Source organism: Talaromyces proteolyticus (assembly GCF_021365285.1).
Source record: "Talaromyces proteolyticus strain PMI_201 chromosome Unknown BGW36scaffold_7, whole genome shotgun sequence".
In the NCBI taxonomy this organism is placed as follows: Eukaryota; Fungi; Ascomycota; class Eurotiomycetes; order Eurotiales; family Trichocomaceae; genus Talaromyces; species Talaromyces proteolyticus.
Window position 1 is genome coordinate 345606 of NW_025764283.1, and position 12422 is coordinate 358027.

The 12422-nt window shown below is 47.7% G+C and overlaps 4 protein-coding genes across 4 annotated transcripts; 2 read left to right on the forward strand and 2 right to left on the reverse strand.

Annotated features, from left to right (window-relative positions):
• Positions 1 to 40: 40 nt before the first annotated feature.
• On the reverse strand, positions 41 to 1495 carry BGW36DRAFT_397652 (putative transcription factor TFIIE complex alpha subunit; the record flags this gene model as incomplete). Its single annotated transcript, XM_046218322.1, has 3 exons — positions 41 to 1175; positions 1247 to 1342; positions 1401 to 1495. 3 exons carry the CDS (start codon positions 1493 to 1495, stop codon positions 41 to 43), a joined length of 1326 nt encoding a protein of 441 aa, XP_046070946.1.
• A 644-nt stretch (positions 1496 to 2139) lies between these two features.
• On the forward strand, positions 2140 to 3989 carry BGW36DRAFT_296839 (putative tRNA pseudouridine synthase; the record flags this gene model as incomplete). Its single annotated transcript, XM_046211313.1, has 4 exons — positions 2140 to 2198; positions 2251 to 2448; positions 2505 to 3740; positions 3800 to 3989. The coding sequence occupies 4 exons, from the start codon at positions 2140 to 2142 to the stop codon at positions 3987 to 3989; spliced, it is 1683 nt and encodes a 560-aa protein (XP_046070947.1).
• Positions 3990 to 4048: 59 nt separating this feature from the next.
• Positions 4049 to 9363, reverse strand: BGW36DRAFT_380066 (putative GTP binding protein). The gene is made up of 6 exons (XM_046216284.1): positions 9048 to 9363; positions 8876 to 8985; positions 6529 to 8811; positions 5961 to 6369; positions 5187 to 5896; positions 4049 to 5133 (listed from the first exon to the last, which is right to left on the reverse strand). Exons 2-6 carry the CDS (start codon positions 8960 to 8962, stop codon positions 4543 to 4545), a joined length of 4080 nt encoding a protein of 1359 aa, XP_046070948.1. The 5' UTR covers positions 8963 to 8985; positions 9048 to 9363; the 3' UTR covers positions 4049 to 4542.
• A 222-nt stretch (positions 9364 to 9585) lies between these two features.
• On the forward strand, positions 9586 to 11743 carry BGW36DRAFT_380068 (P-loop containing nucleoside triphosphate hydrolase protein). The gene has a single exon (XM_046216285.1). The coding sequence runs from the start codon at positions 9707 to 9709 to the stop codon at positions 11606 to 11608; it is 1902 nt and encodes a 633-aa protein (XP_046070949.1). The 5' UTR covers positions 9586 to 9706; the 3' UTR covers positions 11609 to 11743.
• The last annotated feature ends 679 nt before the right edge of the window (positions 11744 to 12422 follow it).

A 12422-nucleotide genomic window follows, 5' to 3' on the forward strand; every position in this document is an offset into this window, starting at 1 on the left:
ATCTTTTCTTCCACCCAAAAGCCGTAACCTGTGTATGTTCTCATACGTCTTCAAACTCTTCGTCATCCTCGTCAGATTCCTCCTCCTTAACAATTTCCTCGGTTTTGACTCTTTTGGCCAATGGACCATCGTCTGCTGGTGTTGCGGGGGTACCTGCAGCGGTTTGTGGAGCACTACTTCCTGATTCTGAGTCTAGTTCCCGCTTTATACCAGTCATCGGAGAAGCCCCCATAGCTGGAGCGCTTGTAGGGCCAAGCCCACCACTCATAACTGCTGCCGGAGTACCTACAGCACTACCAGTGCCAGAGATATCCCCGACATCTTCGAATTCATCATCATCTTCAGAGTCTTCATCTGCAGAGGACGCCTCTTCTGCCTTGGCCTTTGCAATTTCGGCATAGTAAGCAGCGATGTCATCCAGTGCATCAATGGTAGGCTTCTGTTCCTCTTCGTCTTTAATTCCAGTCTTCACATCGATTCCCGTTTCGCCCTTGATTTGACCAGCGTTTCCGGCCCCTGTAGAGACTGTTGAATGAGTGTGCCAGACTGGAAGAGCATTTTGTTTTTCGATGGCCGCCTTGCGGGCCACTTCAGCGGCTTGTTCAGCGGCACTCTTCTCGGCCGACGACTGGAGGGAAATTTCAATTGCAGTAGCGTCGATTTTTGTAGTCCCGCGAACTGCAGTTGGTTGTTTTACTGCTGCTGCTATAGCAGGCTTGGAAGGATGGGTTTGTTGATTGCGAACAACATCAATCCTGTGATCCCAGGCGGAGTCAAAGTCGTTCATAGGAATATCTGTTGCATCGATCTGTTTCAAAAGGCTCATGATTGAATCCAGCTGCACCATCAATTTACTATTCTTCTCATGCCCGGTTCGGTCAAGACCATCTGTGCCTCTCACGTCTTCGGTCGGCTGTAGAATGTGGCCACAATGTTGGCATTCGAAGCCTTCTTCGTTGTAGAGGCTTAGAACATCGAGTTCGGTCCATTCGGCCCCGCATTGTGTACATATATATTCTTTTCGATCTTCGCTTGGTGTGTATTGCGCTTTGATGGTAGAAGTCAACCGGAGAACGCGGAATTTGATTGCGTCGATTACGGGATGTAATGGAATGTAGTAGTAATCGCGGTTTACGGGGCGAGTCGAGCCTTCACGAATTTCACTTCGCGTATGACTACATGGAAACTTCTCTGTTAGCAAAGTCCGCTAGTATGGCTGTAGATAATATGCGAGTGAGGACTGTACACTGCGATGAGACGGTCTTCCCGCAGCCTTGCGCAGAGCTTCCGCAAGTCCTTTTGTTGCATGCCAAGTAAATGAGCCAGGTCCTCTGCATGAAGTCTGACAGTAGTGTCAGTATATTGAAGCGCTTTTTGAAATCGGGTTTCAAAAGGCATACACTGAATGTATAAACAAGGCATCCACCACCAAGATCTGTCTGGTCTCGTAGAAAGCGCGTACGACGCTGCGGACTAAGGAGTTTGCGACATCCATTTCGAAGAACAGCGATGTCTGAATGATATCGGAATGAATCGAGTGAGTGAACTGGCTGAAGTCTGATGAACACAGTCACCGTGATACCGGTGATGTGAGCCAGCAAGAAGAGAGATGACCGCCTAAGCGTCAGGTTCGTAAAATTCTCGGTGGTAATGTCATGCCCATTCTCTCCTTCCACAAATGCAAGCAGCAACCGGAAGAGAATATAGCGACGACCGCAACTGTTGCTTTATGTTGTCTTCTTTTCTATCTGAACAGGAGGCTTGTGGCCTCTATTAGATGAGGCGAAACAGTATGGCGGCATCTTTGAGGCTGGAGATCGATCGATGACCCACCGCCTTCCATTTATGGTTTAGCACATACCAAGGGCTGCGGAGTCGGAATTTTATCTTTCGTCCCCGCGACATCATTCATTGCTTTTACTGCTTGAGAGCTACCAGCTTACTGGCAATTGGACTTATGAGCCGTTCGGCTGCGCGCAAACTGTGGCCCAGACCATTGTCACAGATCCCAAGGCAATCTAGCAGCCGAATTTTTCCTTCAACATCTCTACCTAGCTCCGCAACTAGAGACTTCGAAAGACGATTTTTGCATACACCGGCTTTTTTTCACCATCACACAGTCCCCGCTAGGCATTCAACATGGCAGGAAGAGGAGGTTTTAAGAATAAGAAACGAAATATGGGGAGGAAAGATTATAAGTAGGTTTATCAAGAATGAAGCGCAGTCGTGAAGTCTTCTGACTAAATCAAGCCGGCAATCTAAAGATAGAAGAGCCCAGAACCAGGAGGAGCAGGCCAAAAAGAAACGAAAGATAGACGATGGAGATAGTCTTCCTATATACGCTACTCAATTTTCAGCCGATGATATTGCAGCGGAAGAAAGACGTCCCAAGAAGAAGGTGGCTGTGCTGATAGGGTACTCTGGAACTGGCTATCACGGCATGCAGTTGTACGAAATACCATTGAGATAAATTTGAGATTTGATTTACTAATAGATGTTGTAAGGACTGACAAAGACAAGACTATTGAGGGCGACCTTTTTGCCGCTTTTGTCGCTGCTGGTGCAATTTCTAAGGCAAATGCAATCGATCCAAAGAAGTCTTCACTTGTCAGGTGTGCTCGTACCGACAAGGGCGTACACGCAGCTGGGAATATAGTGTCTCTAAAGTTGATTGTTGAAGATCCCGATATCGTTCAAAAGATCAATGAGCATCTTAGCCCCCAGATCCGTGTGTGGGGATACGAGATTGTTACCAAAAGTTTCAGTTGCTACTATCTTTGTGACTCCCGCATATACGAGTACCTCATCCCAACACACTGTTTTCTCCCACCTCACCCCGGCTCTTACCTAGGCAAGAAGGTGGTTGAGCTTGCTGAGAAGCACGGTGAATCTGAAGCTTATCGGACGAGGCAGAGCGAAGTGCTCAACTTTTGGCAAGATATTGATGAGAAGATTGTGAACCCGATTTTGGCTGATGTACCCGAGGAAGTCCGCAGCCTGGTACTAAAGGCATTGTACAGTGAAGACGAGCAAGCAGCTGGTGTTGACCAGAAAGCCGACTCGGTCTCTCAAAACGCAACTGCAGAAACCGAACCTTCAGCTCAGACGCAAGATTCCTTGGAAAATCCTGCCGATGGGATAGATCCTAAGACGCCCAAACCAAAATTAACAGCGGAGCAGAAGACAAAAATAAACGAAGCCATCAAAGCAATAAAAGCCACCTACATTAACACCAAACGTGCTTATCGAATACCCAAGTCTCGGCTTCAACAAGTCCAAGAAGCCCTAGACAAATATATAGGCACTCACAGTTTCCACAACTACACGATCCAGAAGGATTACAAGGACCCATCTGCCAAACGAGTCATCAAATCGTTCATTGCAAATCCCGAACCAATTGTCATCAACGGCACGGAATGGCTGAGTTTGAAGGTTCACGGCCAGAGCTTCATGATGCATCAAATCCGAAAAATGGTCGCCATGGCCGCGCTCGTGGTGCGCTGTGGATGTGACCCGAAAATCATTGAAGAAAGCTACGGCTCGACCAGGTTGTCAATACCCAAAGCACCTGGATTAGGTCTTCTTTTAGAGCGCCCGATATTCGATACATACAACAGAAAGGGGGCTCAGGAGTTCGGAAAAGAGAAAATAGATTTCGGCAAGTTCGAGAAAGAAATGAATGAGTTTAAGCAACGGGAGATTTACGATCGCATATACAGAGAAGAAGATGAGTCAAATCAGTATGTCATTTTTGTATATGGTTGGTTTTGCCGAAAAATACTAATTCTTGTCTACTCAGATTCGGACATTTCTTCTCCCACATTGACCATTTCCCAGTAGAAACATTTCTTTATTTGACTTCTGGGGGCATCGCAGCATCTCAGCAAGTTAGCGCCCAGACCTCAGCCAGGGACAAAAAGACCCAGGAGGTTCTGGCAGCTGTTGACTCGGACTCCGACGTTGATGTTCAGGGTGAAGAAGGCGGTTGAAGATAGCGATATGTACAGCTCAGTAAGAATTTAGTGACATATGGATATCGTATGTGTAGTTATTACGAAAAGGTCGTAGGAAACCAGAACGAAATAAATTACTATACTCCTTCACTGCTGTACGAAAGCACAATTACTCAAGACATACATCGAATGAGTAGAAAGGACATGCGCAAATTTTGATAAACGAAAAGAAAGAAACGCGGTAAAAAAGCGGTTAAAAAGAGCTATGCAAGGACAAACTCCTGCTATGTTTGTTACTTCCACAAATCCTGGAGAAAATTCATTTCGTATCGTGCATAACAGTCAGTAAAGCAAATAAACACATCCCTACAAGAGGGACCATGAGTCAAAATATCAAGAGAAAACCATTCAACGTGCCAGCAATCGTTGACGAGGCCACCCATTTCTTGAAGAAAAACAGAAAAGGGACTTAGGGAAGGAACAATAAAATATAGTAACATAAAAGGTCTGAGACAATCAGTGAAAATAGTTGACATGAAAGAGACGGTGAATGAATTTCGTAAAGTATGTCGTCAAGGCTCCACCTTCATTAGAACATCATAGACCGCGTCTTTTCTCGACGGGCGTCTGGAGACCGAACTTCTGGTTGTGAGAAATTGTGCTGATGGCGCGGCCTAGATGGGTGAGAAGGCGCTTGCTTTGTAGAGTCGTTCATTGGGGGAGGCCCTCTCTTAGGATTCGGGGCGCCATTTGAGGTCATTAAACGGTCGAGAGCTTCGCGTTTGGCATTCATGCCCCGTTCGTGTCGGAAGACAAGCTCTGTCCAGGCCTTAACGTGACCAGAGCCAGCCGCATAGCCTTTGCCCACTGTTTCGCATAAGACTTCCATCCAGCCCTCCTTCTCAGCGGCGCTGTCGGCATAGAAATCAATGACTTCTCCATTTGCGAACCTTATGCGGAAACCTTCCTCAACAAACATATAGCCCTCTTCTTCTTCCGAAAATGCGGACTTTCGCCGTCCACCTCCTTTTGTTATTGTTTCCTTTTGAGTGAGAATAGACTTGTCATCTATTAGCTTCGCAGCCTTAGCCAGATTGATTGTGGCGCGCGGCTGGCGTGTAACTTCGTGGTATGCAGTCAATTTGGAACCTTGAAGTCGGAAGAAGCGACGTCTCCAATACTGTTTCAAAATCATTAGCATCAACTCGCTTTTCTTATTACACGGATACCTACAGGGCAGTCGCCGCCTTGTTGAGAAAGGAAACCCTCCCACATGCGCGATGCAGTTGCCTCTGCCTCTCTCATTTCTCGAATGCAGGCATTCATACTTTTAGGCATGTCGTCTTCTTTAGCGCCCGCGGGCTTGGGAACAAATAAAAGCTGAAGTTCCAGATTTCCAACCTTGTAAGGTGGTCGTTTCTGGGTGATGTTGGAGGAGCTACTTTTCTTGCTCTTCAAACTTGATGGCTCTTCGATAGCCCATTCATTGAAGCAGGGGATTTGTACTGTGTAAGGTCGACCGAATGCATATTTTTCATGGTCACCTAGCGACACATAGGCACGCGCAAAGCTGCCATCACCGTCGATTAGCGAGCGCAGCTTATCCCAAGGACCAGGGTAACCCTTGGAATCCAACTTCTGCTTTTGTTGCTGCTCCATTTGTTGCTTCAACTCCATCTCCTTTCTCTTCTTGGGGGAGGCAAACACCCGGCTGAAGGCTGATGATTTTTGCTTCGGTACATTTGCAGGGGCCACAGGCTCCGGTGATTGCTTCAGCATAGTACCCTCAACCTTCATTTGGAGTGTCAATTGAAATTCCAAGTCATTTTGAACAATGAGCTCGAATTCTTGCCCAATAGGAGCAGTTTTGCCTAGTTCCAACCAAGAGGTCGTGACACAATGAAGTCCATTGTCTAGGGTCAAGGAGAACTTGTGACTTTCACCTAATATTTCCAGATATGTTTAGAGTCAAAACAGGAGAAAAAAGAACTAGCAAGAGTTTCTCACCTCTAGGTAGTGGAAGATCCAAGTCTCTGACCCCTACAACCTTGACAAAAAGTCTTCCTCTTTCCTGCCCGTCCTCCACCAAAGCCGGGCTCTCTGGCTCTTCAACAGCATGCTGAATATCTTGAACATTGCTTGGCATGCCGGGTAGTGGTGGTACCGTACCAGGAACCGGCTTCTTCTTGATGCCCCCTGTTGTCTTGACACTCTGGCGGCGCATCTTACCGTTCCAAGGTTCTGCGGTCCATGTTGGCTGGCTGATTTTTCTTGACGGTGAGCTATTACTGGGTTTCACATCAACAGCCTCAGTGCTTGTGCTCGTCGTGGTGCTCGGTAAGGGGGGTTCGGGCTCCTCTTCGTTCCGACTGCTGGCAATGATAACCTTCGTGTTCTGACGCATGAGATAGCCTCTCTGTCGATTGGGAGCACTGTTAGCAAATGACTTTCCAAAAAATGAGGGTGAAAAATCCCCAACAACCGTTGACATCGAATGGGCCTGGGTTCCTTGTTGTGCAAATAGTGTTGATAATGGTGTATTGATTTTTTTGGAAAGGGTAGATTCAAACGCAACCTTTTGTGCCTCAATAACTCTATCAAATTCCTTATCTAGTCCAAAAAAGCTTTCACTGGTGCTAGAAAACGGGACGTCTAGCTTGATCAAACTGCTTTGGCGTTGCAATGTATCTGGGAGAGACAATTTGGGAGGACTGTTGTCATTAGCATTGGAGAATTCTGCCACTGGTTCCTCAGCCTCGTTATCGAGACCGCCAAATCCGGGTTCCTCAACTGATGGAGGAATTGAGCTTTGGGTGCTGACTTTACGGCGGGCTGCAGCCATCGCCTGGGAATCTGCGGGTGTCAGTGATGGACGAGCCTTGAGTCCGGTACCAGGAGCTTTGATCGTAGCAACAGGATCGGGAATAGCCTCCAACATAGGAGCTTCCTCCTCGTCCTCTGATTCCTCTTCAACGGGATGCCGAATTACAGAGCCCGGAGTGGACGGTTCGCTGAGAACATCCCCAATCTGGCCTTCTGGGGTTGTTGGTCTCTGTGGGGATTCTTGTTTGATTTCAAAATTAGGCTTGAAATCATTGAACTCGCTGGATACTTTGGCATTGGTGGTGGTCAAGTCTTGTTGATGGATTGCGGCATGCTGGCCATTATCAGGGTGATTTTCGGGGACTGGGGTAGTCTGGTCGTCCATGGGTTCTTCGGAGCCGCTACGATCATCCTTCAGTGTTTCTTTAGAGTTGCGTGAGTAATTGCTGCCGTCATCTTCACCCTCGACACCACTATCACCTTCAGGCAAAGGCAAGCCGTGAGCTTGGGGGCCATAATATTCGGGAAGGTCATAAATGTCCTCGTCATCACTTTGTTCCCGTTTGATGTCGACATCAATATCGTCGAGGCGATCTTCGAGAGATGGAATTGGAACGTCTGGATCATAGGGAGTGTCAAATGGTGGGCTAGATGCAAATGGTGAGGAATAGTCATTGGCGTCATCGTAACTCATGTCATTATTGTTCTTGATGTTTCGCAAAATATCCTCTCTAGAAATTGGAGGAGGCGTAGCGACTTCACTTGCCGTAGGTTCAGAGGATTGTCTCCCATCAGACTCCGCCCCAGCGCTTCGTTCACGAGCCCCCGCTCTTCTCATGCGTCTCTCTCGCTGACGATCGGCTTCTGATTGCGGGCTGCCCTGATCATTTCCTTGGAGCATCATGAGGCGCAGTCTATCCTCCAAAGTCATAGAATGATGCCCTCTTCCAGTTATGTCTGTTTTTGAACAAGACGCCGCTGCTGGGGGTGAAGGCAATACACGTTGGCCACTAGTAGCTCTTTCAAAAGCAGCGGAAAGTTTGCTTGGAGAAGTGGCGGGGCTGGATTGCTCCTGGATTTTCGCAGATGGCAAAGGTGGAAGTGGACGTTTCTCCCCATTGGAATCCAAGGATTCCACTCTTGATGAGCGGTTTGACAAGTTAGTGTTCGCATGAGGCTGAGCTTCTGGGCTTGGACTGCCTTCATCTGTAAACGGATCCTCGCTTCCATTGACCAACTCAGGATTTGCTGTATCGGGACTCATAAATCGCCAATCTTCAGGAAGAACAACTGGTGTTTTTTCAAGGTCCTCAAGAGAAGCATCGAAACTATCATCGCGGTCTAGAGATGAACCCCGATCAAAGCTTACGTCGATTTCCTCTTCATAAAAATCATAACTTCCCTCGCGCGATTCTGACGCGATTGAGGAAAGGTCGGGAGTTGTCATTTCGTATTCATTGACCTGAGGTGGGGCAGCGTCAAAAGTGACACTTTTAGGGTTGCGATCCACGAATCGTAATGGTGTGTGTTCCACGTCAGACCAGATATCACTTTCGGGATCAAACTTCTTCATTCCAAAGCGGGTTGCTTTCGACAAACTTGATTTCGGTGGGGAAGGCTGGTCCTTGCTTGGCGAAGGAGGCGTGTGTTTGGGCGATTCTCGGATGTCGTCCAATTGGTACTGGCTATCCTCCTTGGTAATCGAAGGCTCATATTGGGCGTCACTCTGGCTTCGACCATGGAAAGAGCGGCCTGTTGCAAGTGGGCGCTCCGGAAGACTGAGGTGTGCGGGGTCATACTCGTTATTCATTTCACGAGCAATGATGCTGCTGTTCTTTACACGAGACGCCCGCTTAAGATTTTCAATCGACGCTCTCTTCGTTGGCGAGTAAGACATGTCGGGGTCATACGGCTTCGTATTTTCTGAGTTCAGAGATTGGTAAGATGACACGGACTCACGGCCCTGCCAGAAGAGACGCGGCGAATGCGACGTGTTGAATGGAGATGACTCGAAAGGTGATGAGCCTAATGTCATCTGCGAAGATGTTAAATGCGGACTTCATTGGTTTTTGTTTGTGGGTGGGATGAGTTGTTTATACCTTGCCCGTTTGATTCCAGCTCGGAGAATTTCGCCGTTGAGCCATAGGACTCAGCTCGGACAGCGGATGCTGCGTACCAGAACCCATATCGTCTCACTTTATGCGCTTTGCTATAGATTGAATGACTGTTAAGCAGGTGGGCCGGACTCCTCTTATAAAAACAGGGGCCTACCTTTATATACGTAATGGTGTTGATGATCTAAAGTCTGCCAAAAGGAGAGGATTTACCGTTGATAGTGGGTTATTTTCAGCAGCAAGGGGACGAAAAGAGTAGCGATCGTGAACTGGAATGTTATGGCGTAACAAGAGCCGCTCGTAGGGCTTGAGATGGCTTGGTGATTCAATTGGTCTTGACAAACTTGGTCTAAAATTCTTTCGCCAGCCTCTTCACTGTGCGTGACAGCGACATGAGAATAGCGCTTCGATGCGATTTGGGAGAGAAAGGAGGGAAGAATGGAAGGCGAGGGGATGTGCAGGATGCCAAAACAAGGGCGCCGGATAGTAATAATAATATACGCACGCATCGGCACAGACGCAGGACTCGAAACGCCCGCCCGATGTTGACAAGCGGCGCGGGATACGGTTGCCTGGGGCAACGAGGCCATCCCTGGTCGAGGCTGCATGTGACTGGTCAGACTATTCTCCGCAACACATCTTGGCACGCTAATACCGATTTGCTGCCGTCCAAGGTTTTTTCTTTTGGGAAAGACGTCGGTCTCTCCATCTTGAGATCGTCATCTACTTCCACGCGGTGCTGTTCTCTGTTCATTCAACACCGCTCCAACGGCCTGCGCATTGTGAGGCTTCCCTGGCTCGACGGCGGACAGAACCATGTCTGCTTGCTTTTTGTGCCAGAATGGAGCCAGTTTCTTGCGACGACCGACCCTCCTGTCAGCAATTCCAACGCCGCATTCACCATGGCTTATGACTTCGCGATGGGTTTCGTCTTCCCGACAACGCAGACCATCGAGAATGACTCTCTCTCCCAACGTGGCCAAGACAGATCTCAAATCGAAGAGACGGAATCGTAATGATAAGGGGCCGTGGTCGAACATCAACCAAAAAGAAGCGCGATTGAATACCACGCCGAGAACCAGGTCGAAGGCCGCTATCAAGCGGTCATCTCGCGGACGAGAGGACAACGGCCCCGAAAAGGAAGAATCGCCTCTATACAAAGCGTTGAAAATGCAGACTACTCTAGCGCCTATGACCTATCATCAGCGTACTTCGATCAAGGAAAAGATAGCCAGCATCATGAACTTCGACCAGTTCAATCTTCTACCTGTTGTGCAAGACTCGATATCCACCCAAGCTCTACCTGGTCTCGTTGATATCGCCCCCACCCCAATCCAGAAAGTCGCAATACCGGCGTTATTAAAGGGGCCGGACCAGAACAAAAAGAAGCAAAAGAAGCCCGAAGACGTGGAATTAAAATATAATCAATATCTCCTTGCTGCGGAAACAGGGAGTGGGAAAACATTGGCATATCTTGTACCTGTCATCGACACTATCAAGCGACTCGACATAGCGGAACAGGAAGCCAAGGAACGGGAAGAGGCAGCAAAGGCCAAAGAAGCGGAGAAAAAAGTTCTTGACATTGAGCCGCCGGAGTTATCTGAAAACCTCACTTCGAAAGCTGGCCGTCCAAAAGCAATCATTCTGCTTCCAACATCAGAACTGGTTGCCCAAGTTGGTGATAAGGTCAAAGCATTTGCGCATACAGTGAAATTCCGTTCTGGTCGAATAACATCAGCAGACTCAGCTCGCAAGATTCGAAACATTGTATTCAACCCAGCTGGAATCGATGTACTCGTATCTACTCCGCATCTTCTGGCGTCAATCGCCAAGACTGATCCATACGTTTTGAGTCATGTTCAACATATCGTCGTCGATGAAGCCGATTCGTTGTTAGACAAGTCCTTTGCGCCGATTACCACGGAGATCATTGACAAATCTGCCTCGTCGCTCAAGCAACTTATCTTATGTTCCGCCACTATTCCTCGCAGTCTCGATTCGTTCCTCCGCAAAAAGTTCCCCAACATACACCGCCTAGCCACACCAAATCTCCACGCCATTCCACGCAGAGTCCAACTAGGTGTGGTGGATGTCGACAAGGACCCATATCGAGGAAATCGGAATATTGCATGTGCAGATATTATCTGGTCTCTAGGCAAGGCCGGTGAAAGTGAAACAATGGGTCCTTTCACTCGATACATGGATCCAGAAGTGAAGAAGATCCTCGTGTTCGTGAATGAACGGGAGGAGGCAGATGAAGTAGCTCGATATCTTGCAAGTAGAGGGATCGACGCCGTGTCATTTTCCCGTGATTCGTCAAAACGTAACGCGGATGTTCTCAGAGATTTCACCGAGCCACGGCGTATACCAAACCCAGAAGACATTATGGAAAAGCAACGATTACGTCGAGTCCAACAGTCGGAACTTCCATTTGTCATGGAACCTAGCGAGGCTAAAGAAGAACACGGGAGCAAGCTGCTCAGGACTAAAGTGATGGTTACTACGGATCTAGGCTCTCGTGGCATTGACACGTTGGCTGTGAGGACTGTCATCTTGTATCATGTACCTCACACTACCATCGACTTTATCCACAGACTTGGCCGTGTTGGGCGTATGGGTAAGCGCGGCCGCGGTATTGTCCTTGTAGGTAGAAAAGATCGCAAGGACGTGGTCAGAGAAGTGCGCGAAGCCATGTACCGTGGTACAGCATTGATTTAGATGAGCTCTTTCTTATTTTCGGGTGGTCGTATGTATCAGTATCATCATACATGGGCGGAGTTCGGATATTTTCATGTGTACTATATAACCAGTGTAAACTAGATGTACATTAATTTTGACACATATTTGATATGACTTTTCCGATCTTCCAAGTTGCTGCTGCTTAATGTTTAGAGCACTGCACCCTTTGACATGTCAATGGTGCAAAAGGTAGAACACTCAAGTTCAATGTTGCATGATATTTTGGGAATGATTTAGAATACGGCCTGACGGGACTAGGTGCTCTGCAAGCTGACTACGCTCACAAAATATTCTCTATCTATCCAAAATTATCCATATCCACATGAATAACATTTGAAGCTCAGGTACTCATTTTACATATATCCACACCACCAAATATATGATCAGGGGGCTGTGAGAATGATGCATTATCGGTTATGCATGGTCTTTCTTGGGGAACAACATTCAATGTTGAATATGGCAACCGAGCATTCCTAATTCAAGGACATATATTCAATAGATCACAGGAGAATTAACTCTATCTAAAATCTTAGAGGATACTTGCAAGACTTTTATATCAATGCAATCAACTCCTCCTCGCAATACTTAGAGAGAAAAGCAGGAGCAGTGAGTTAGGGGCATACCGCACGTTTTACGCCTAACTCGAGGAAGGCCAGGGCATCGACGTTTTCAGGCAACAAGAGATGTCTTGGTTCTTTCTCAAAATACGCGCCGGGAATTTGAAATCCCGGTTAGCTGACTTTCAGGGGGGTTCGGTGGACGATGTCAAGAGGGAAGAAAAGGGAAATTGGGC

Coding starts and splice junctions, on each gene's coding strand:
- BGW36DRAFT_380066 (XM_046216284.1), bottom strand. CDS start 8,962: ATGGGTTCTGGTACGCAGCATCCGCTGTCCGAGCTGAGTCCTATGGCT. Junction 8,812..8,875: donor GCTGGAATCAAACGGGCAAG/GTATAAACAACT, acceptor ACATCTTCGCAG/ATGACATTAGGCTCATCACC. Junction 5,134..5,186: donor AACAAGGCGGCGACTGCCCT/GTAGGTATCCGT, acceptor ATTTTGAAACAG/TATTGGAGACGTCGCTTCTT.
- BGW36DRAFT_380068 (XM_046216285.1), top strand. CDS start 9,707: ATGTCTGCTTGCTTTTTGTGCCAGAATGGAGCCAGTTTCTTGCGACGA.